General features: G+C 43.3%; 1 protein-coding gene across 1 annotated transcript in view; it reads right to left on the bottom strand.

Moving 5' to 3' along the window:
* Positions 1–10,857: 10,857 nt before the first annotated feature.
* LOC138293500 (vitamin D3 hydroxylase-associated protein-like) overlaps positions 10,858–25,486 on the bottom strand; it is a 392,308-nt gene continuing 377,679 nt past the window's right edge. The window contains exon 15 of the mRNA XM_069232738.1: positions 10,858–16,743. Coding sequence (XP_069088839.1) covers positions 16,618–16,743 — 126 coding nt within the window. The 3' untranslated portion in view covers positions 10,858–16,617. The remainder of the gene's footprint in view (positions 16,744–25,486) is intronic.

A 25,486-nucleotide genomic window follows, 5' to 3' on the forward strand; every position in this document is an offset into this window, starting at 1 on the left:
GGAGTGTGGCAAAGAGCAGTTAGGCCACTTAGAGGTGCATGTGTAAAACATTTCAGAATACCAACATAGACGATAAGTAAATTGTGATTATGATTCTATTCATATAGTGCTTACTACCCCAACGAGTCGTTGGCGTACTTTTCGGCCAGTAGCATGCTAATCCGGACCCCAAGAGGAATAAGTGGTGGATTAGTATAGGGAAATATGAGTACAGTATTAGTATGAGTTAATTTGAGCAGAGGTTATGTGAGTTTGTTAGTTGAATTGACTACAGGAATGGAGATGTCAAGGAGGGAAGAATCCAGAAGTGTTAATTGGGAGTTTATAATAATATGATGCAGCAAGAGATGAGTAAAGGAGAGATTGAGGAGGGAGGAGTCTGTGGAAAGGGGTTAGGTAGATCATAGTAGCAGAAGGGGGTTTAGCTGATTCAAAGGTGAGATAAATGAGGGATAATTTAGAAGGGTTATTTTTGAGATCAAAGTAGTAGAATGGGTTTGGGATGAGTCATAGTGGGGCTGGAGGATAGAATGATAGAGACATAGGGTGATGGGTAGACAGAGTAAAGCTTACGAGAGAGTAAAATGTATTTGATTTGATTTTGTATTTATTTATTTTTTAATTGTATTTAGTTATTTATTATTTTTTTCTCTAATACAGTAGGACTGGAGTAATAAATACATAGATATGCAAATACATGGTAAGGGAATATATGTGCAAGGAATATAATATTGGGTATAATAATATAAGAAGTAAAGTTGTATTGTATAAACACAGACTTTCAAAATGTGTAATATTTGATGTTAATTAATAAGTGTACTTGAACATTTATGTATCTTTCCTCATTTTTTCAATAGCTAAATGCTTGATGTTAAATAGTTAAGATATTTGCTCATTACATAAAAAAGAAGTCAGAGATTCATAAGTATCTAATATAACAACTTATCTAGGAGCTATGCAATGACCTATGAACATGTTAAGCATAGAATAATATATACATATTTGTATATACACACACATGTATATATTTAACCGTGAGTAAATATACATTCGTTAAACAGGTTTAAAGAGTATGTGTATAATTTATTATTATGAAATAGTAACTGTACATATTTCTTAAAGAACTATACATATCTAGAATATACACATAATCAGATTATAAATATTTATCAATACAGGCATATGCAGTCCATTGCTGTTTGGATATGGTGGTTATGAAGGAAAGAGCCAACTCTTGAGTAGTCTTTTGAAGACAAGATAGTTATCCATGGATCTTATATTTGGCGTTAATGAATCCCATAGTTTGGCTGCTTGAACAGAGAAGGACTTATTGTCCTTTTCTTGTATGGTGGTGTTTTCACGCTTGCTGCCAATCCTGAGTGGAGGTTTCTTTGTTAAATGTATTTGGTTATTTTGTTTCTGATGAAAAGCAGTCCTGTTGCATGTATAGCTTTGTCTGTGATACAAAGGAGCTTTAAGGTGGATCTTCTGGCAACCAATTTCCAGTGAAATGCTCTCAAGGCACAGGAGATGTGGGCTTGTGCCTTTACATGTAATAGTAGTTTGGCAGCTGAGTTCTGAATACATTGTAGTTTTTTCATAATAGATAGAGATGATCCATGGTAAAAGCCATTGGCATAATTCAGTTTAGATTGAAAAAGAGAGATACTAGCCTGCACTTTGTGTGGAAATCCGAGGTGGGGGAAGATGCGTTGCAGAGTCTTCGAGGTAATGAAGCTTGATCGTGCTAATTTGCACACTTAGGCATTCATTGTTAACTTAGAGTCCATAGTAATTCCAAGGTTTCTAACTTCCTTAGATACTTGAGGAGGTGCTCCCAGATCGTCAGGCCAGGGGCACAGTGGGTCCTAATTTTTCCAGTCGCCATATGTGAGTATTTCAGTCTGGAAAGCATTCAGTTTGAGATGGCTCCATGTCATCATTGATCAACAGCTCTGAGGCAACTGAAGATATATGAGTTTTCAATGTCTTTGGGGCATTCCAGTTTAATATTATTTGTGTGTCATCTGCATAGTTGTAGCATGTGAGTTGAAAATCATTCATCAATTCTGGTAATGACATCATGTATATGTTGAAAAGCATAGGTGAAATGATTGTTCCTTGCGGAACACCTGCTTTTGAGGTAGGGTTTGGATGAGAAGGTGGGAGAATAGATAATATTAGTTCTGTTTTGAAGGTAGGATGTAATCCAATCGAGAGCAGTCCTTTCTATGCTGGCTTCAAGGAGTCTTTGAATTGGGGTGTCATGGTCAACAGCATCAAAGGCAGCTGAGAGGTCCAAGAGAAGTAGTGCAGCAACTCCATTGCGGTCAACTGTGTTTTTAAGATCATCCCAGATTGCTAAGAGTGCTGATTCAGGGCCTCTTTGTGGGCGGAATCCAGTTTGGTAGTCTGAAAGTATGGAGTTGCCTTCAATGAATTGTGACATCTGGGCAAAGGCTGCTTCTATCAGTTTGCCCAGGAAAGGTCTAGTTGTAATTGGTCTGTAGTTGCTGGGGTCATGCAGGTATAGGTTTGTTTTCTTTAATAAGGGACGTATGCATGCCTTTTTCAGGTCTTCTGGGTCCTGTAGTTAAAGAGTTATTGATGATTCTTCTTACAGGTGTGGCAGCAGAAGCAGATAAAAGAATGTTCTTGAAGATGTGTGGTGGACAATGGTCAGAAGGGCAGCCGGAAGGCCGGCTTGTTTTGACCAAATCCATAAATTCACCTGGTGATATTTGTTTGAAGGAGCGCAGAAGCTGGGTTGGTTTACTCTTGGAGGGGATTTTAGGAAACGGGTTAGTGCTGATAGTTTTCTTCTGTTTTAAATAGGAGTCTGATGTGTCTGCTTTGGTTGTGTAATGAATTACCAGTTTGTTTGTAAAATTTTGAGGGGTGGGATGACTTACTTCCATGCATTTAGGTTTTCAAAATTCATTGAGAATTTTATACAATTATTTAGTTGCAGATTTAGCATTTTGAATTCTGTCTGAGTAGTACCTTTTTGGCTTTTTTGATGGATGATTTGTATATTCTGTTAAGTTTGTGTAGTTGAAGTTTGTCTTAAATGTGGTTTGTTTTGTGCTTGGTCCGTTGCAACCTACTGATTTGTTGCTTTATCTTTTTAAGTTCTGTGTTTCACCAAGGTGTTGGTTTTCTTTTGTCCTGTTTAGTTTTTCTCAGTGGTATTAGGATATCAAAAGCTTCCTGTAGGCGCTCATAAAGTTGTGGAACAGAATTTATTGTGTCTAGATCTGTGTTGGCTGTTACTTGTGTTTCTAAGTCATCAAAATTGAGTTTGCTCCATGGTCAATATATGCATGTAAGGTGCTATGGGGTGTGTTGATTTGTAGTGTTTCATGTTGCAAAGTTACCAAATGGTGGTCTGACCATGTGATTGGCATGATGCTTTGAACGGTAACTAGTTCAGGGTTTGCAAAAATGACATCTAGGATGTGTCCAGCGATGTGTGTGGGATTGTGTACATCTGATGTAGGTTGAATGTGACTAGGCCATTGATGATAGCTTTTGGATGGGGCATATTGGGTTTGTCAAACCAAGGCCCATACTTATACTTTTCTAGCGCCGGATTTCCATCATTTTTTTACGCAAAAAACGGCACAAACTTGCAAAATATAATTGAATTTTGTAAGTTTGCGCTACTTTTGTGTAAAAAGAAAATGACGCAAATGCAGTGCTAGAAAAGTGTAAATATGGGCCCAAATGTTTAGGTCCCCAAGAATGCATGGGTTTGAGTATAGTGTTATAGAGTTTGAGACTGTGGGGGTGATTCCAAACTTGGCGGGCGGCGTGAGCCGCCTGCCAAGCGGGAACCGCCAGAAGACCGTACTGCGGTCAAAAGACCGCGGCGGTCATTCTGAGTTTCCCGCTGGGCTGGCGGGCGACTGCCAGAAGGCCGCCCACCCACCCAGCGGGAAACCCCCTTCCACGAGGATGCCGGCTCCGAATGGAGCCGGCGGAGTGGAAAGGGTGCGACGGGTGCAGTTGCACCCGTCGCGATTTTCAGTGTCTGCTATGCAGACACTGAAAATCTTTGTGGGGCCCTGTTAGGGGGCCCCTGCAGTGCCCATGCCATTGGCATGGGCACTGCAGGAGCCCCCAGGGGCCCCACGACACCCGTTACCGCCATCCTGTTCCTGCCGGTGAAAACCGTCAGGAACAGGATGGCGGTAAGGGGGTCGGAATCCCCATGGTGGCGCTGCAAGCAGCGCCGCCGTGGAGGATTCCCTGGGGCAGCGGGAAACCGGCGGTGTCCCGCCGGTTTCCCGTTTCTGACCGCGGCTGTACCGCCGGGGTCAGAATGCCCATGGAAGCACCGCCAGCCTGTTGGCGGTGCTTCCGACATTTTAGCCCTGGCGGTCGCCGACCGCCAGGGTTAGAATGACCCCCTGTGTCTAGAAAAGTGTCTGGGAATGATGAATTGTTAGGTGGAAGTCTGTGAAGGAGGAGAAAATTACAGGAGGAAGTTGCTGTAGGATTGCATCTGGTGAGGAGGGCCTCACAACCTTGCACCCTGGGCACACATTGTTCACTCAGCTCCAGTGGTGGTCTCCTTAAGTCACTTTTCTGTCCTCTCTTTGCGCTGTGGCTGGAGTCCACGTCCTGTTGTCAGTGACAATTGTCTTTCTTGTGCCTCTTCTTCTTAGGTAATAAGATCTGTTCTGGTGCCATGGAAACCCCTTAAATCCTGGTTTAGAGGGCATTAATGGTGAGGGGGACAGTGGCCAATGGGCTACTGGTCCCCATGGCTAGCCTCCCCATGTAGTGACCACTTCCTGTAGGAGTGGGTCACTTTTCTACACAAAATCCACTAAACCTAAGGGTCGCCAAGATGGCAGAACCCCCACTCGGCTGTAACAACATCCTAGCCACCCAAAAGGTGTGGCTAGACTTTATGGAGGTGTACACCTACTGCATAACTAATTTCTTGCCTGTCTGGCCTGACAGGCCAGAAGGACTTTGTCCTTGAGTGGGGGATAAGTAATTACATTTCAAGGGTGGCTGTCGGCCTTGATTACCTTTTCACACTGGCCAGCCTGGAAGGGAGGAGGTCTGACCTCCTGCATGCCCATGCCCTTTGTCTCTGTACTGTGGAAGTGCTATCACAACCAGCAGGAGGACAGACTCTTGTCTGTGGTGGCAGAGGCTCAAAAGAGCCTGCCAAAACAGCAGAGGGCTTGGTAACTTGGTTGGCACCCTCTAAGAGTGTCACCAGGGTACATGCTAGTTAATCCTGAGCATGAGCATCGTGCTCAGGGTTAAAAAGCAAGATGTTTGATCCCAAAATCTGGGGAAATTGGCCAGCAATCATGGAGCTAGACATCTGGGAATTGCCCAGATGTCTGTCCATGTTATCATATGGACTGCCGCTTACTCGAGGTAGCATTATGTTTTAAATGCTATCACTGATCATATGCTCATGCATATATGTCGTCACTCATAGTACAGTGCACCCTGCTTCCTGGGCATTAGAAGACCTGCTTAGGGGTGACTGACCTGTACTATAGGCAGTAAAGGGACTCTACATGCACCTGGTGTGAGCAGAGTTGCACTCACCCAGCAGACTGTGTGTGCAGGCTGACATGGCAGCTCTGCAATTTCACTTTTACTTGAGTCAAGACAGAGTGGCACAATCAGTGCTGCAGCCCTGGTGACCCCTTCACCACCCTTGCCCTGGGTACCATGGGTACCAATTACAAGAGACTTATGGGGGGAAAGTCCTAGCCAATTGGCCTATGTAATTCGAAATACAGTTTAAGGGAAAGAGCATCACTACTGAGGTCTGGCTAGCAGGCCTTAGTACCCTAGCAGCTCAAAAACACCAGCAGCATCTGGCAGCACAAAGTGGGGGGAGTGAACACAAAAAAGGGCACTTTACAACAAATGTGATCTCACTTTCTTTAATTGACAAATACATTTTTCTTTTCAAATTTTCTGGAAATATCTCAGTCTAAGTATATCATTCATCAAAACCTAAAAAAACTCTTTTGAGTTCTCAAACTTATAGGTGAGTGTCCTGGTGCCCATCCAGGGCCCCCACTATACTGTCATGGGGGGCTGTGTGGGGAGCCCCAAGGCCCCTGCAGCCCTAACTGGCCCCCCATAGACAGCTGGCACTGCACCTGCCCTCTGGAAGCAGCTCCTAATGCTGCACCCTCTGGGTAGGATCAATATTTTGATCTGTTTGAAAAGCCTGTTCCCAGTAGGCGGGACCATGTTTGAAGGTCCCAACCACTGGGAATATACTTGGGCCCGTATTTATACTTTTTTAGCGCCGCATGGTTTGCGCCGTTTTGCGTCAAAAAGCGGCGGAAATGCGGCGCTAAAAAAAGTATAAATACGGGCCTTAGTGTTTGCTTCCACTTGGCAGGAGTTTTGACAATGCTTCCTTCATGCAAGAGCAAATACAGGTTTCCATGCCTGCACTACTGCGACCAGGGAAACTGCTATGTACCAGGAATAGGCTCCTCAGGAGATAGCATCTGAAACCAGCCGGGGGATGGGGTCTCTGGGGCCCATAATGGCTCAGGGAGGGGGACAGTCAGCCCCTCTCCCTTAAAGTAATCGGCTCCGGTGGTGGGCTCCTTTGGGCCTTTTAAGGCTTAGGAAGTGGGGGTTATAATGCGGTCCTCTCATCATTTTCTTAAATCCCAGCGACCCCCGCCCCCATATATAAAAAAATATTGTCCCCGGTGATGGACTATAGGGAATAGGTGTGTAGGGATATTTTTAGGATTTAGGGGTGGGTAGGAGTATAGGGTAGTATTGGTGGTTTTAACATTTTGGGGTAAGAAGTGGCAAAGACATTTTTAGTGTTTGGTGTGGGTAGGGATGGTAGTGGTACATTCAGGGATTAGGGTAGCGGTTTAGAGTGGTAAGGACATTTTTAGGGTTGAAGAATAGGTTGGCGTATAGGGTAGTAAGGATCTTCCTAAGGTTTAGGGGTGGGTAGGAGTTTAGGGTAGAAAGGGTAGTTTTAACATTTAGGGTTTGTAAGGGTACTCTTTAATGTTTAGGAGTGGGTAAAGGTATAACATGTTATATTTAGAGTTTTGGCTAGGGGTTTAGGGTGGTATGGATATTTTTAGGTTTAAGAGGCGGGTAGGGGTTCAGGGTAGTAAGGACATTTTTAGGGCTTAAGGGTGAGTAGGGGTATAGGGTGGTGAGGATATTTTTAGAGATTAGGGGCCAGTAGAAGTATAGGGTGGTAAGGGTGTTTTAAGGGTTTGGGGTGGGTAAATGTATAGGGTGCTAAGGGTATTTTAAGGGTTAAGGGGTGGGTAGGAGTTTGAGCTTATTTTTAGGGTTTAGGGGTAGGAAGATGTATGGGGAGGAAAGGATATTTTTAGGTTTGGATAGAGGTATAGGGTGGTAAGGGTATTTTTAGGTTTGGGTAGGGATTTAGGGTGGTAAGGCTATTTAAAGGTTGATGGGTGGGTAGAGGTATAGGATGGTAAGAGTAATTTGGGGGTTTAAGGGTTAAGGGTGGGTAAGGTTATAGGGTGGTAAGGGTGTTTTTTTAGGCTTTATAGGTGGGTAGAGATAAAGGGTGACAAGGGCATTTTTAGGATTTAGGGATGTGTAGGGGTATAGGGTGGTAAGGACATTTTTAGGGTTCAGGTGCGGGTAGGGCTATAGGCTGGTAAGGGTATTTTTAGGGATTAGGGGTGGGTAGGAGTATAGGATTGTAAAGGTGCTTTTAGGGTTTGGAGGTGAGTAGAGGTGTAGGTCAGTAAATTTATTTTTAGGATCAGGTAGGGGTATAGGGCTGTAAAGGTATATTTAGAGCTTAGTGGTAGATGGTGGTATAGGGTGGTAAGGGCATTTTTAGGGCTTATGGGTGGGTAGAGGTATAGGGTCATAAGGGCATTTTATGTTTTGGGGTGGGAAGCGGTATAATGTGGTACAAGTTATTTTTAGAGTTTAGGAGCAAGTAGGAGTAAAAGGTGGTAGGGGTATTAGGGTTAGGGGTGGATAAGGTTATAGGATTGTAAGGGTATTTTTTACTGTTTAGGGGTAGGTAGAGGTAGATGGTAGTAAAAGCATTTTAGGGGTTTAACGGCTGGTAGGGATATTGGGCCAGATGTACCAAATGATTTTACCCATTCTGTGTCTATGGGAAAATGCTTTCGTACATATGGCCCATAGAGTGGTAAGGTTATTTTTAGGGTTTGTGGCGGATAGAAATATAAGGGTTAGGGCATTTTTAGGGTTTAGAGGTGGGTAGAGGTAGAAGGTAGTAAGGTAAAATTAAAACAAGAAAAAAGAGAGTTTGGGATCTCCTTCAAAAAAATAAAATTAGAAATGAAAGAAAATTAAATTAATTCACAATTACGATGATATATATATATATATATGTATATATATATATATTATATATATAGATTTACTAAATCTTAACAATACTCTTACCACCCCTAACCTCTAAAACATCCTTCCCACCCTATACCTCTACCACACCCTATACCTCAAAAATGCATTTGCCACCCTATACCTTTACCTGCCCCTAAGCTCTAATATAAATATTTTTTTTTTATTTTTTTTTAACCAAATGTATCCCCCAGTAGGGGGGTCGCTGCTAGATAGTTTTAGGCCAGCTTTTCCATAGATAGAAAGAGCATTTTTAGTTTGCTAATACCTTTGGCCCCCTTTGACGAATCTTCACAAAACCTTTCAAAACAAGTTCATCCACCTCAGCTCCTTCCTGGAAAGTTTCAGAGTGATTCGTCAACCATAGCAAAAAAAAAGGGGTCCCAAAATGCAAAATTCTTATGCATTTTCCATAGGCTTGTTTAAATAAGGCTACTGCAAAAACTGCTGAACGGAATTACACCAAGTTTGGCAGGAAGCTAGATCTTGGCCTGCAAATTGGGCTTTTTGTGATTTGAGGTAAATCTGTGCAGTAGTTTTTTAGAAAATAAGGGGCAAAAATAATTGCATATCTGGATGGTTGTGTCCAAGAATGTCTATTGAGGGGAGCTTGAATTTAAAAAGAAAGCATTTTTTGGCATAGGGAGCTTTATTTCCCTTGGGCCATCTTGAACTTGCAGGAGTCAGACTCCTGCAAGAGCGAGTGCTCTGGTTGGCTGCCAGCAACATGAGAACAATTGTTTCTGGCAGCAGTTACAGGCTCGGGGACCCAGGGGTAACCTAACCTCCTCTAGGGCCCATGGGGGAGGGAGAACCAGAAGACCGGAGTCCCAGAGGACCCACACTCAGGTGTGCTGTGACAAGAAAGATTTATTGCCCCAATATTCAACGCATTTCAACCACGCAGGGTCTTCAATATGATGTGCATTGAGTATTGGGACAATAAAACTCGACACTATGTGATTGAAACATGTTGCGCATTGGGGCAATAACATTTTCTTGTCACAGCACACCTGAATGCATGTCTCACTGTGTGAGGTATTGGACTGTTGGAATGTGAATAGCAGTTTTACTAATGTACGTGCCACCCATGCAAGGGCATATAATCTGGAGCATTTTACAGAGTATTCTATAAATATATTTACCTCTCTCTATATATATACCTAGGGTTTCACTTACCTTACATATACTTACCTTGCATTGTAAAGGCATGCGTGGTAAAGTGTGTAGTAAAAGTATATGCACGGTAAAGGCACTGTGTTACATTGGGATAGGGTCCCAAGGACCCGTAGTGGCTCCTGGCAGGAGGACTGCATGCCACCCCCCCCTTCAAAGTATGTTTTTGCACCGTGAATTGGCTCCCAAGGCCACTATCGGCTAAAAGATGGCCCTGCCCTTTAAAAAAATAAAAGTCTCAGGGTTTAGGGCCCCCCGGGTGTGTGCCCCCTTCCCAATAAACATCTTAAGAACACACCTGAATGTATGTCTCACTGTGTGATGTACTGGACTGTTGGAATGTGAATGGCAGTTCTACTAATGTACGTGCCACCCACACAAGGGCATGGAAATCTGGAGAGGATTATTTAAATCTATCTATCCATATATCTACAAATATATATATATATATATATATATATATATATATATATATATATATATATATAGTTTCAATTACCTTACATATACTTACCTTGCATTGTAAACGTATGCACGGTAAAGATTGTAGTAAAGGTATATGTGCGGGAAAGGCATTGCGTTACATTAGGATGGGGTCCCAAGGGCCCCTTGTGGCTCCTATAGGGGACTGCATGCCACCACCCCCTTCAAAGTATGTTTTTGCCCCCTGTATTGGCTCCCACAACCACTATCGGCTCAGGGATGGGGCCACACGCCCCCTCCCTTTAAAAAGGAAATGCTTGGGCAATAGGGGCCCCAGGTGTGTGCCCCCTTCCCATTAAACATAGAAAAATACCAAAGTGAATAATAAATGAGCAGCAGGAACTGCTAATTTATTATCCACTGCTTCTTTAAAAGAGCACTCCATAATGCCCTGCAAGGGCTTTGTTTGTATTTTATATATCTTTTTTAGCTTAGTGGTGGCACTAGTATAGGCAGAGGCAACAACAAGCCTTATAATGTTGTTGGAGGCGGCAAGAGGCCAAGGATCCCCCAGTCAACATTAAAAAAGAAAACAAGTTTCTTGGGTTAATAAGTCCATGACCTTAGAAGAACGTACCATATTTTTAAAGGACTCCAAGCTGGTGATTTATGCTCTTCAGCTGAAGAGCAGGGTATTCTTGTGTTTTTTTTTATGTTTGCTTTTTCTGGTCCGAAAAATGTTAAAAGAAATACTCAGATACAGTTGGCTGTAGTATTAAATTAAATATATCTGATTATTTATTTGAACATTTTCCACTAACAAAATGTAATGGTAAAAACTATGTTTAAAGAAAGAGCCACAGACAAGTTTTAATTAAAACTTTATTACTATTGATTAGTATGAAATGAGTAATAAACACTGAGTATTGCAAATAACTGAAATATACCTTACATTTTAAAAAAGTGGTGATTTTTAGAGAAAGCTAATAGATCTGCTTTATATATTTTGATATGGTTTCCACTTGACAAAGCCAATAAGCACACTTTTTATATTCTGGTGTTGTGAACTTTTGACAAATTCAGCAATTCTTCCTCAGTGCCACAAGGTGCTTCAGGAACAGCCGCATGCTGAGCATGCCAGAAGGCTGTGCATGGTGTAGGTTTGGCTGCTCACAGGCTAAATAAAAAAAATCAAAAACTAGAAACTCACTGAAAAAAACAAAGGATAAAGTTAAGTCAAAGTTAGTAATAGTGATAATATACATTCTAAACTGAAAGAAACACTCAAATTCACCAGTTTTAGTTATCTGAAGTAACTATAATGCATGCCCTAAGGTGACTATAACTCAAGCTCATTCACAGATACTCATCCCATATATTACCTCACTCATGACATGTTATATAACATATTTGATACATCCCTTCAACATTTAAAAAGTACACCATTGATGCCAAAACTGTGCATGACAGGGGCATGATTTATAGCTACCTTAGAGCACGAGTTATAGTTACTTCAGATAGCTTTAAATTGTGAATTTCATTGTTTTTTAAGTGTAAAATGTTATGATCACGCTGAAATTTTCAACGAACTATAACATTACTTTAACCTTTGTTTTTTCAGTATAGATCAAAGTGGCATCCTCCTCTGTGTATTTATAGGTAGGACCCATTTTTGTATATGAAGAGTGTCTTTTGTTTGCCACTGCTTGACGAATCGTCAGATAACTTTCCAAATAAAGTTCATCCACCTCAGCTCTTTCCTTGAAAGCTCCCGGATAATCTGTTAGGTGGGGTGGGATGGGAGGGGGAGCGAGGAAAAAGGGGACTCCCAAAACACATTTTCTCCATGCAATTTCCCATAGGGTACTTGGACAATTCTACACCCAAAATGGCCGTTCACAATTACATCACGTTTGACAGAAGGCTAGATATTTACCCAGAAAGTTTGTTTTGTGATTTGGTATAACTATATACAGCTGTTTTTAAGAAATTAAGGTTAAAAATGATACCTTTCTGTACCTGCTGGATTCCTGTGGACAAAACAACAAAAAAGAAATCCGATAAGCTGGTCTAGCAGGAGTCCCCAGGGACAGAAGGACCCGATTGGCAGTGGCCTCAAAGAAGAATGTTGCAGCTGTTATTACAGGAGTTGTTGCAGGTTAGGGATTACATTTCCCCCCACCCTTCCTATCCTTCAACCCATCTGGGGTGGTCCCAGAGCGAAATAAATTTACAAAAACTTTTTTAAATATCCTCTTTGGGACTGTGAGATACCAAAAAATAAAACTTAAAAAGGAACAGCCTTTTGGCTGCACAAGTCTGTTACAGAGAGTGGACTCCAAATACATTATGAGCCCCTACTATACACTGGCTACAAATGATTGAAACAGAAAAAGATTAAGGTGTAAGGGAGTGGAGTGGGGATCCTCAGAGCAAAGGTTTAAAAAGCAAAACCTTTTTTGGGTTTCTGTGATCCTGTAGGAGCCACTATGATCCCCTTAATCCAGGAAGACTCATGCAGGATTGAAAAATAACTTTGAAAAAAAGAAATATGTGGAGTGAGTTTCCCTTTTGGCTTTGTGAGGTGGGGGGATGGGGCTTGGCTGCCCGCTGGACGGGGAGGGGAAGGGCCGGGCTTGGCATCAGATTAGGACATGCAACCATCCTCAGGTCATGAATGACCGAACATCGTGAACTGCAGGGGGTTGGCAAAGTTAGGTATTTTAATAAAGTCTTGCTTTAGGTTAAAAAAAACCTAGAAATTCACTGAAAATACAACAAAGGTTAAAGTGACGTTTTAGGTATGCACTCGTCATGCACACTGTCATTAATGATGCCATTTGTGAAGCCATCTATGATGTTATCAATAATGTCATAGAACATGTAATGAATGATGTCATATGTTAGGTCATACATGAGATCATAAGCAGTGAATGGTGAGGGTGCAAGTTATAGTTATAACTGTTGAATTTCATTGTTTTTTCTAGCGTAAATGATAAATTTTAACTCATATTTTCACTTAATTACGTCACTTTAACCTTTGTTTTTTTCGGTACATCCACATCTAGATAGATGGATAGATAGACAGATAATCACTGAAAAAACAAAGCCTAAAGTGACCTTAAATTTAGGTGATATACTCACTGAGAAAAAAACTAAAGTGAGGTTATAGTATGGAGATGCAGCATGTGTGGGCGCAAGTTACAGTTAGCTCTGTAAACTTCAACTGGTTTATTTTAGTGTATTGTGAGTTTCAAATTACATTTTTTTGTTACATTTTCATCTTTTTATAACGTCACTTTCACCTTTGGTATTTTGCAGTGAATGTTTACTTGTTTTAACATGAAGTAAAATATTATTACCAGAACCAACTATAACGTCATTTTAACCTTTGTTTCTTTCATTGCCTTTCTAGGGTTTTTGTAAACATAAAGTAAAATACTACTAACATACTTAACTGTAGTAAGCTATTTGCTATATAAAGAGGCTTGAGTATGTGGAGACAGTGAGCTCTCTATGAAGAGCTACACAGGGAGCACAGACTCTCTGTAGTAGTGGCACTCCCACCTAATTGGGCATGGGCGTATGGAAGGAGTGGGCTTCCCATTAGGAGCAGGACAGAGAGGGCATAGTGTGCATAGTAGGGCCTTGCCCACTTAAGGGGGCTTGAATACCTGGAGTGTCTGAGCACAGACTGTGCATGGTAGGAGCTTCCCTCTTAATGGACCTTGGATCTCCTGAGGAAATAGGATATTTTCACATTGTACACACTGAGCTAGGGTCTAAGGAGGGAGCGGGCTTAATGCACAGTCTTTGCACTGAACATAGACTGTGGGGCATATTTACGAGCCTCTTGTGCCACCGGCTGAGTGTCCTGTGTTTATGGCTGTCTGGATGCACAAGGGGAGCTGTCAACTAGCACAGGCCAGACGTGGATTGGAGACAGGCTGCAAGGCACAGAAGGCAGTAAAGGCAGAGAAATGCCCACTTTCTAAAAGTGGCATTTCTAAAATAGTAATATTAAATCCAACTTAACCAGTAAGCAGGATTTTCTATTACCATTGTGGCCATACTACACATGACAGGGCTACTTCATCCAGATCAGAATCTACCACTTAAAAGTATATAAGGGCAATTCTAATGCTGACCTATGGGGGGTGCCATACGTAGAAAAAGGGGAGTTTAAAGCTTGGCAAGTAGTTTTAAATGCTAAGTCAAAGTAGTAGTGAAACTGCACATACAGACCTATAAATGGCAGACCTGAGACAAAGTTAAGGGGCTACTTATGTGGGTGGCACAATGAGTGCTGCAGGCTCACCAGTAGCATTTAATTTGCAGGCCCTGGGAACATGTAGTGCACTTTAATGGGGGCTTACAAGTAAATTAAATAAGCCAATTGAGTATGAGCCAATGTTACCATGTTTTAGGGAGAGAGCACATGGTAAAGCGTCCAGAGTTCGAAAGCCCACAAAAAAGAGGTCAGAAAAAGAGGAGGAGGAAGGCAAACATTTTGGGGTGACCACTCAGAGAGGATCCTTTTCTAACAGCAGCCACAACATTTTTCATCATGTTGAGACCAACCAATCAGTGAGTGGGCAACATCAGGAGTCGTGGAGCTTCTTTCTCCCTCAGTAGTGAGACGATTAACTGGACAAAAAGCTAATGAGATTGCTCCATTATTTGAAGTTGCATGCCTGTGGGATACCCAACTGTCCAGATATTTATAAACTGTCAATCTTAAATTCTCAGACGTGCACTTTTCTGTCAAATTTGGTGTACTTCTGTTCAGCCATTTTGGATATATCGCTGGAAACAAATCCCTACTTTTAAGGAAGGGGTGATGTGGTTAACTTTCTCTTTGAAAGGATCTGTGATGATCTGTCACACGGCACCAAAGTCATTACCAAACCTATACAATAATTCCCTATGAAGGTAATCTGTAATATTCTTCCTAAAACAATGTGGCTCTGCATCAGATGCCTGTACTCACTGTACACCTTGCTCACACATGCTATGATTGCAATCAAAAATACAGATTTAAGGGCCACATGTACGAATATTTGGAGTTGCGATTCCCTAATTGCGATTAAATGCAAATTGCAATTAGGGAATCTCAATTCCAAATGTAAGAAACTCCATTGAGTTTCTTTTGCAATTCCCGGTGGTTCGCAAATAGACCTGCCTCATTAATAATAATGAGGTAGGTCGCAATTTGCGACCCATTGGGAATCGCATAAATCACAGGGATGGTGGCCTGCTGGTATCAGCAGACCACTATGTCTGTGATTGCTTTTAAATAAAGCAATCTTTTTTTTTAAAGCAGCCCATTTTCCTTAAAGGAAAACGGGATGTGTTTAAAAAGAAAAAAGTGAAATTTTCAGTTTCATTTTTTGAGAGTAGGCAGTGGTCCGTGGGATACCATTTAGATTCAGAATTAGGAAGGGACGCCCTGGGCACGCCCGTTCCTAATACCGAATCGCAAAACCCAAATTGCGATTCAGTAACAAGTTACCAAATTGCACTTTGGGCTTTGTACATCCCACAGAGCATTTTTCTAGTCACAAACGGGCGATTCTGCAAATCGGCCCATTTGCGACTGGAAAAATGCTTTATGCATCTGGCACTTAGACCTTTGCAGAGAAGTGACTAAAAGTTTATTTTACCACTGAGCAAATTTACAAAAAAATGCACATGAACAAAATGTACTTTGTGTGCATAAAATGAATTGCACGCCTGCATCTCTGTGTCTTGTGCAAAATGTGTGCATGGGGGCACGTTTGGAGGATATGGTCGATACAGAATCATGTGCATCCCTCATCTAAAGAGGGGCGTGCCAGGCTATCAATAATAATAAAATCTGTATTTTATCCATTGAACCTTTCTCTTTTACTTGAATGGATACTTGAAGGCATACCCATGAACATTGAATCCCTCACCCAGGTGGGTTGAGGACTTGGTCATTCTGACACGAGTACTCAGTGATAATGAACAATAAAGCAAGGGTTATGTACCCCCGGGTTCAGCCCCCATCCTGTGCATTCTGGAAATAAGCCCCCATTCATCTACAAACATAAAAATGCATCGGTAGACATTTGAATGTGGTCAATTGGCACGGCCACTGGAACTATGAGTGCACCTCTAGCATTTTCCACATACTTATAGGTTAGCCGTACTTACTAAATAATCCATCTGTTGCATAATTTGCAGGTTTTTAAAAAAAAAAAGTCTAGCTCCCAAGGATCAAACGTGACTAAGAAAACGTGCTGCGCGTTGTGTGGTTTACATTAGTTAACTGGCAACCTTTCTGTTGCTGTTTGCTGTTCAGCTAGTACCAGTGAGGTGTAACTTTCTTGCAGACAGCATTAATGTATGTTAAAATGATGCCATATCAAAATAATAGTCACAGACTTACACAGTTCTTTTTTATATATAATACATTAGCAATGTGAAGGTCGCAGAACAAGCGGACGACATTTTGAGGCATTTATATAGTTGAAGACTTATCAGACCCAGTGTACATGTTCATGTTCTTAAACAATATTGTAGTGCTGGAGGCTTCTCTGTCCACCACACCATCGATCAGCCCCAATATATTTCCCTCACAGACAGATACCAACGCGGTCTCTAGCTCCTCTTCTTTGCTGCGGTGAGCGTTTCTACTTCTTTCATGAAGCGCAGACAGAGCTCTTCCTGCCAAGGCAGAGCCACACACTGCACAGACAAGGGAAGCCCCACACCGCCCTCCAGCGCCTGCAAGAGAAAGGGCAGCATATCATACGCAATAGGAAACGAAATGTAGACAAAACAAGGAAGGTACATGGCAATTTTACCACGTAGAACTGCATATGTATCAGCAACAGCAGAGAGTAGGTGGGATGACAGACCATATGTACAATTAAACAAACTGAAAATACACCTATGGATCAATACATTTTAGATTACACAAGCAATCTTGATAAAAACAATAATACAAATATCTAAATCATCATTAAAACGCGTATAAACTATTATCAGATTGTAAACTGATAAAAAGCAGTTCGATTTTTAGACACCTTAGTAAAACATTTGGTGCAAGACCCTTAGGTTCTTTCTATGTTCGGGTGTTGACTCCATGACACAAATGAGTCTTATATTTGTCTTTTTATTAAGGTGACTCTGGTCTTTTTGTTTTGCTAGCTTAATTTTTCTGGCCAATGCAACATCATTTCAAGAATTAGTACTGCAGCAGTGACTATAGAAGCAATGCAGCCTTTCTTTGCTCTTTCCTAAAAAACGAGCTTGAAGCACTGTTAGGATGGTCAGAAGACTAGCTTTGTACTACAAGCAGCACCACTCAGTGAAAAGGACCTACATGGACACGTGTAAACGTTGGACCGTGTGTGCTGGATAGTCATCAAAGAGCCCAAGACACAGGCCACTGTCCTTCAGTACTAATCTGTGCAGAACAATGAAGGGAAATCGTACCATGGTGAATATGAGGGTGGAGCATGGTGGTACTTAATTGAGGAGTAATTTACAGTCCCATCACCGTGAGTGGGTTGGTGTACCTTCACTATAGCCAATTTCTCTTACTCTTCAAGTACCTGTGGTTGATAGTGATCTTTCGAAATAGTGGGGCATAATACCTGCCTGAAAATGCAGCAAGCAACCAAGCCCGACTTTCTCAAGAAGAGTTTGAGGGGCACTCACACCAAGAAATGTTTTAAAATATGGGAGTCAAATAGTGCATTGTATCCCCTGTTTCAAACAGAGTCACTAGAAAGCCTGCAAGCTTAAGGATCCTGATAAAAAGCTCTAGTATCTTTGTGGGGCGCCAATCAACCATGACTCTTTCCAGTAGCATTACAGTTCACCAGCTCTAAGCTAATTTGAAATTTTTTTGCATTTTCCAGCTCAATTCTCCTGAAAATATGCATTAGTGTTATAGCGTGTTGAGAAAATACAATTCTATGTCAGGACCAGAGGCAAGGATTATGCATATCTTTCTTCACCTTTATTATAACAGCCAGTTCAAAGTTCAACATAACGTAAAAGCTACAACACCCATGAGTCCATCAGATCTCCATGGTAACCAGTAACCAATCCATTCCTTCTCCGATCGTCCATATACAGCTTCCATTACCATTATCCTTCCTCTGTCTTCACTGCTCACGAAGTCAGTTAATTCTTTTTTGCCTCACTGCCTTATAGTGATTGTTGAGTGCTTGTCAAACTGATTACTTGGTTATCGCTGGCTTATTTGCTGCGTTTACTGTGCTGCTGTCGCTGGACGATCGCGCGGCAGGCTAAAATCGATATCTCACCCTGAGCGCAGATTCGTCACACAGTGACGTGTCCGGTCCAACAGAGGGCGCTCTCTCATGCAGCGCTGTGCTCCCAAGCACGTCCCTCAGTGATTGGAGTCGTCGTGGGCGCTCAATCGTGATAGTGACCGCGCTGCAGGGGATAAAGCCTGTGGCGCTCTACAAACTCCTCGAACCCCCACACAACACCGTGCAGCGGTAGCACTGAACGCTGGCTGGGGCCCATAGCGTGGATGGAGCTCACGCAAGGCCTTTGGCCTTTATTTGACAGAAGCGAGGGGGAGGCTTCCCTTAAGAAATAACAGGGTGCTTTTTCCTGTCACTGTTCTTGGCCCACTGTGTTCCCTCTGGACAATGCAGTCCTTATAGGACCACGATTTTTTCCCTAGTCTGTCCGTAGGGGAAGGGCCTTCCCACCGCCACCTTCCTCCTGAGGTGGATGCCCTACTGTCTCAGGCCACAGCCAAGGCCCTGGCCCCCCTAAAAGACAGCGTGGCCAAACTGTCTGAACAGGTGTCAAAGGGGAAAGGCATGTTTCGGGGGACGGGAGCAGGCCCTAGCATTTCCACAGTGACTACTCCCAAGAAAACACGCAAGCGTGACACAGGGCATCTGGAAGGCTAAGAATGTCTCACTGAAGCCTTCCATAGAAGTGCACGCGTGCTGGAACGAGCACCCTTCCGGTAGGATGTATGGCCCGGAGAGACCGGTGAAGAGGTTCACCCCATATTCGACCCTGAAACGGGGTCTTCCACATGGGCAGAGGGTGATACAGAGGGGGAGACTTCCTCCTACGAGAAACAAGACTCCGTTCGACCATGGCGTCCGGGCCCAACCGCGCCAAATCGGGAGGAAGGCAACGCTTACACTTTGGACATGTTTGACCCCAATGGTATATGCCATCCTAGATCATCTGAATGGAGACCAGAGCAAAAAGTTGCTGACTATGTAGCCAGCAAAATCCGGTAACCCCTGGAGGAGGAGGTTCGAGCGAGGCGAGAGCAGAATGTCCGCACCCTACGTTGCCAGGCAAGGTAGCGGCCACGCCAGACATAGATCGCAAACTGTGAACCTTCTTTTCAAAGTATACAAAAGACCACAAAAAGGGCATTGACCGTTCCTGGAGGGCATGCCAGGATAAAGTCTTGGATGTGTTAGGACCCCTAACACAAATCATACAACTCAAACAGATACTCCCCTGCCGACGGACATCATAGTAGGCTGGGCCCAGAGGGCAGTTTGCCTTCTGGGAAACGTGCCATCTCCACAGCATGGCGCCGTTCACTCCTGATAAAGATAGACCGCTAACTAGGGGAACTTTCTAGATCGGAGGCAGGGGCGGTCGCCCAGGGCAACCTATTTAGTGACCCGTTTGTGAAGGAACTGGGAAAATTCATAGCCACGTTTTCGGCGCTTGACAAAGCACAAACATAAAAAAAAAAATCCTGGAAAGGCTTTTGGCAGGGCCGGAAGAGGCAGGGGTCGCTCCTCCGGCCACTTTAATCAACAAGACTCCATCAGATACAACAGTAGAAACAACGGATGGTGAGATGGCTGTCATGGCACCTTCTTCCCTAACCGGTGAAAAGGGAAGAACAGACCCGGGAGAGGTGCCTGCAGTGGAGCAAATGCCCCATGTGACCCTACCTCTTCCCATCGGGCTCTCAGTGGGAAACTACGGTAGTTTGCACACAAGTGGGCACACATAGCCTCAGACACATGGGTCTTGCAGATAATCACAGGATTCCACATAGAATTCTGGGGAACCCCGATCCAAGAGTCCCTCCAAGACCTCTGGTTTTCTTGGATGCAGACATGGAACTGATCGATTCAGAGGTTCAGGACTTGTTGCGCAAAGATGCAATCCGCAGTTCAGTTCTAAACCACAGAGGGTTTTTGAGCAATGTATTCCTGGTGGAGGAGAAAGACAAAGGGTTCCGACCGGTTATCAATCTCAGGGCCTTCAACGAATGGGTGCTATACAGACACTTCAAGATGGAGGGCATCCACATGCTGAGTGACCTCCTCTTGCAAGGGGACTGGATGATCCAGTCGGACCTCAAGGATGCTTACTTGACGGTCCCGATCTTCCCTCCACATCGCAGATTTCTGCAATTTCTATGGAGGGAACAAGTGTTCGAGTTCACGGCTCTCCAATTCGGTCTATCATCGGCACTGTGGTGTTTCACGAAGCTGCTGAAAGCAGCGGTGGAATACCTCAGGTTTCAGGGAGTACGCCTGATAATCTATCTGGACGATATCCTCCTGATGGACCACTCCCACTCACAATTGATTTCCAATGCGACCATGACTATTACACTACTCCAAGACCTGGGATTCTTGATAAATCAGCAGAAGTCAGACCTTCTTCCCTCTCATGCTCTGACCTTTCTGAGGGTTGTCATTGATTCCAACACAGCTTCCCTCAGCCTTCCAATCTCGAAGGTGACCAAGATCAAGAAGGAACTGAGGAAAGTTAGGAGGCGAGACAGGATATCCCTCTGGCAACTGGCCAGAATTGTGGGCCTTCTTTCATCCTCAATTCAGGCCATTATTCCGAGACCCCTACATTACAGAGCACTTCAATGCCTGAAGGCTCATCATCTCAGACGCGGTGTAACTTACTCCAAGCTGATAACCCTCTCTCAGGAGGTAAGGACAGAGCTCCAGCAATGGCTGGATCACATGGAGGCTTGGAACGGCAAGGTGATATTTGGATTGCTGCCAGATCTGATAATCGAATCAGACACCAGCCGACAGGGCTGGGGAGCCAGGTGTGGGGAAATCTCGATAGGGGAGGACGGTGGACTCCTCAGAAGCTCAACCTGCCTGGAGCTCTTAGCGGGATCATTCGCGATCAGGTCCCTAACACGAGACATGATCTCTTGCTGTGTCCTTCTGAGAATGGGCAATGTCTCCGCAGTACAATACATAAATCACCTGGGAGGCACTCTCTCAAAAGCTCTAGCAGAGCTGGCAAAGGATTTCTGGCATTATTGCCTTTAACATCAAATAACTGTGATGGCAGAGTACCGCCCAGGTTCCCAAAATGTGCGAGCAGACTGGAACTCCTGATTTCTGGAGGATTCCAGCGAATGACGACTAGACAGAGGAGTATTCTCAGTATTGGTGGAACGCTGGGGACCATGCTCAGTGGATCTGTTTACGTACAGACTGAACACTCAACTGCTAAGACACTTCAGCTGGCGTCCGGATCCGGCGGCGTCAGCAGTGGATGCAGTCTTGCAGGATTGGGGGCAGGATCAAGTCTAGGTCTTTCCCTCCTTACGAGATTACGAGAGTGTCAGCTCAGGCGCGTCGTCAGAGGGCTTCAGTGGTGCTGGTGACACCGTTGTGGAGATCACAGGTGTGGTTTCCTACTGTACTGGAACTCTCTTACGATTTCCAGATCCTTCTTCTGGATTTCCAAAGGATACTTCTGAGCCCTTTGGATCAACCGCATCCATGTTTCTCCAGGGTCATCTCAACCTCATGGTGTAGCGGATTTCAGGAATCGCTGGGAAGACAGTGTCGTAGTTTGGACTCTTGCTCTGGGCAAGACTGCTGGTTAAAGGATGACAGTACTTTTGCTTGTAGGTGACTACGTCCTTTCTACAACAAGTCGCAACTGTTGTCCCAACCTTACCGGCTCACTAGCAGCACCTCACCAGATACACAATAGTAAGAGGTGATTTGTGGCAGCCTTTACGCATGGACTCGAGAGTAAAACATCTCCGGGAATGTTGTGGTTAAACGGAGATTACCCCTTTCTCACAGATGTATCATGTCTCATACAAACGCAGGCAATGACAAAGATGCAGTAAAATTTCAATAGTTTTTATTGAACATAACTGCAATTTGCGATAAGTTGCATGAGCTGCAATGATTAGGATAATGAATAATGCAAGTAACAGAATTGTGAAGACGAGAGTCATTATTACAAAGACCCCCACCATCTTGCAATGCATAAAAAAGACATACAGGATGTAATATCCCCTAATAGCCTAATGTGAAAGGCCTAACCTCCTACCTAAAGGAGAGCTGGGTTTGTTAAACCTAATCTGCCAATGCTATGTCCATGAAAGGAGCCCCCAACCCTCGTTACCTTGGAATGAGGTCTCTATCTCAGACTCCGTAGGGACACAAAACTGGGTCAGCGTCAAGACGACTGCAGCATCGATATCAGCGATGGTGACGATGCCTTCTGGTCGGAATCACTCTGATTATCTGTCTAAAGTGCAATATATTTATACAGATCTTCAAGGACCCCTGTCGTAGGTGTGTTCCCAAACAATAGATAACAGACATGCTTGGGACGGCAATTAGTATAAACAACCTCTTAAAAGTATAGAGAGGGAAAATCCCGAAGTGTGAACACCTACTGTTTGTTTGTCTTTGGTGCTTGTTCTTGACGCCTTAGCGTGGTGACACTGATAATGTAACTCATAACAAGTGGCCTAACTCTAAACAAGGCAGCCATTTTAGAAGAAATAAATAATTAAATGTGCTAAGACAGAGCAAGCTAAATAGGTTAAAAGTCACTAGGTGACGGGGGCACAAGTCTGCAAGCCAAATGGTAAGCTAACTCATGTTATCCCATTAAAATGAAGTAGGATTCACTACAACAGCAGACTTTCAAATGAGGCTGAGAGACTGATACGCCAGGCCTGGGCACTGGGAATATGCAAGAGATACAGGTCCACCTGGAACCGCTGGGTTCGTTGGTGTGTGGAGAGGCATCTCGATCCCGTGGGGTCCCAGATTAAGTAGTGGTTTAGACCTAGTTGTTCAGGATGTTTCCCACCTCAATAACGTTTCTGGTTCCAACAATCTTCCGGGTGGGTGACTCATCCCTTATGGCGGGAGTGATAATCCTAGCCTCCGTGTCCCTAATAGAATTTAAACTTTCCTTCTCAAAAGCTAGGAAATTTCTCATTCTATGTCAGGACACCACCAGCAATGCCGCCTCATGAATGGATTTCAAATAAAACTTTTTGAAAGTGGATCAAGAGGACCAATCAGCGGCATTCATAATATCTTCTAACCTTCCTCCTACCTGCATGGCTTTGGATGCCATGGCACCCCTAGCAGAATGTGCCCCAAACACTTTCACATTAATACTCGCTTCCATCATAATCCATTTCACCCACCTTGCAATGGATGGGGAAGATACTGCCTTAAAAGGTTTCTTTATAGAGATCAACAGTATTGATGTCCTTACAGTTTGTTCGTGATATTTTCTTATGGTTTACTCGCTATTCTCTGCTTTTACATATATTAATGTCTAACAATTGGTCAAACTAGATTATTAAGGAATGTCTGTTCTTTTTAGGAACGAGATTGGGTTATTTCTCATATATGTTACATTGTTTCCTAGGATCTGATGCATCGACAACTTGACTTCCAAACGCAGTTAAGCCAAGGAAGGACAATGGCAATGAAAGTTATATATGGACGATCGGAGAAGGAATGGATTGGTTACTGGTTACCATGGAGATGTGATGGACACATGGGTGTTGTAGTTTTTACGTTATGTTGAACTTTGAACTGGCTGTTATAATAAAGATGAAGAAAGATATGCATCATCCTCACCTCCGTGTCCTTAATTGAATTGAAACTGTCCTTCTCGTTAGCTAAGAAATTTCTCATTTCAGCTGACCCATCATTTATTGTTGCATCAGTTTACACCTCAAAATTTCACTGGTTCTTTTTTTCATCGTGCCCCTGGAATGCAGATACATAACTCTATGTGATGATTTCCTTGAAAGGCACATGATGTAAAAAAACATCAGGCAGTACAATATACCTAGGAAACTTTTATTTGTATGTAAAGCATGTTACTCAAGTTATGGAAGGATTCACCAAACAGTACTACTGCCTGTACAAGTAGAAAGTGATGTGAGAACAGTTTTGGCAGCAAACCTGTTTTGTGTTTCATAAGAGCCAGTAGCATGAACAGGTTGTTTTTACCGGAGTCACTGGAGTGGCACATACGGTCCCACTCAAGTAAAGTTCAGCTGCTGTGTACTTAACCTTGGCCTACATAATAACTGTATGTAGTGCCACGCAGCACGTGATGCTGTGTTGCATGTGTGCCGGTGCTCTGTACATAACATGGAGGTGTTTGTGCTTGTTTACGCACTCCAACGATAAGACAAGCCAATCTCTCCAGGTTAGTATTTGGTTCAAATAGTTTGATAAGGGAGGGGCATCTGTTGGGAAGGAAAAGTCCCCTACATGGTGATGTTCATGCACCTCTAGTCTGAGTGCCCCAGTTTTACTGAATTTTGGCTGTGGTAGAACTTGGATCATCCAGGTGCGCCATGATCTAGTCCTGTGCCAAGGTAATGGGGTGCACCAAGCACTACCCTCATAGTGGTAGAGGGCTACTGCCCTTGTTAAGACTTAAATGACAAGCACAATGGTGGCAACATACCCATTTTGTGTTTCAAGAGAATCAGTGATGTGAACAGGTCTTTTTACCTGTGTCAGTGTAGTGGTGCCTACTGTCCACTCATGTAAACTTCTCTTACTGCATACTTAACTCACCACTGGCCTACATGATGACTGTATGTAGCGCCATGTAGCACATGATGCTTGAGTGTGCATGCTGTGCTATATATGTGCCTATTATGGGTAAATGTGTATTTCAGTTTGGAAGCTCAGTGCCTGGAAAGGCTAGTTGAAGGTGAGGACTGCAACCCCAGATTACAGATGTGGATGTTTGACATTCTTGAGGGCTTGAGTGGAAACTCACACCATGCACATCAAGGGTCTCTTAGATCCCAGAAATAGTTACTCTTCAGTGGAGCATGGGCTCATTGCTAGGAGAAATGATGGATCTGATAAGATTGGCACTGTATTACCAAGAAATCATAATAGAGAGGAAGGCCTATGCCTTTGAACCTTTCTGAGGAACATTTCAGTGAAGGCTTACAGCCAGGTGTGATCCCTGGTTAATCTCTCTGCCTATGTAGTGGGTCAAGTGGAATTGCAGATGCTCTTCCTGTGTGAGACTGAAGTGCCCTCTACTTTGTCCTGTCCTTTGTCAAAGAGACAAAGGAGTCAACACCCCCAATACTAATTATAAAGGATTACACAATAAATCACATCTGTCTCTGGAAACGGACTCTAAAGGTGAGCGTGTGGGTGCATGAGCCCCACAAGCTGTTCATCATTGTAGACAAGAT

Source organism: Pleurodeles waltl, chromosome 4_2 (genome assembly GCF_031143425.1).
Source record: "Pleurodeles waltl isolate 20211129_DDA chromosome 4_2, aPleWal1.hap1.20221129, whole genome shotgun sequence".
In the NCBI taxonomy this organism is placed as follows: Eukaryota; Metazoa; Chordata; class Amphibia; order Caudata; family Salamandridae; genus Pleurodeles; species Pleurodeles waltl.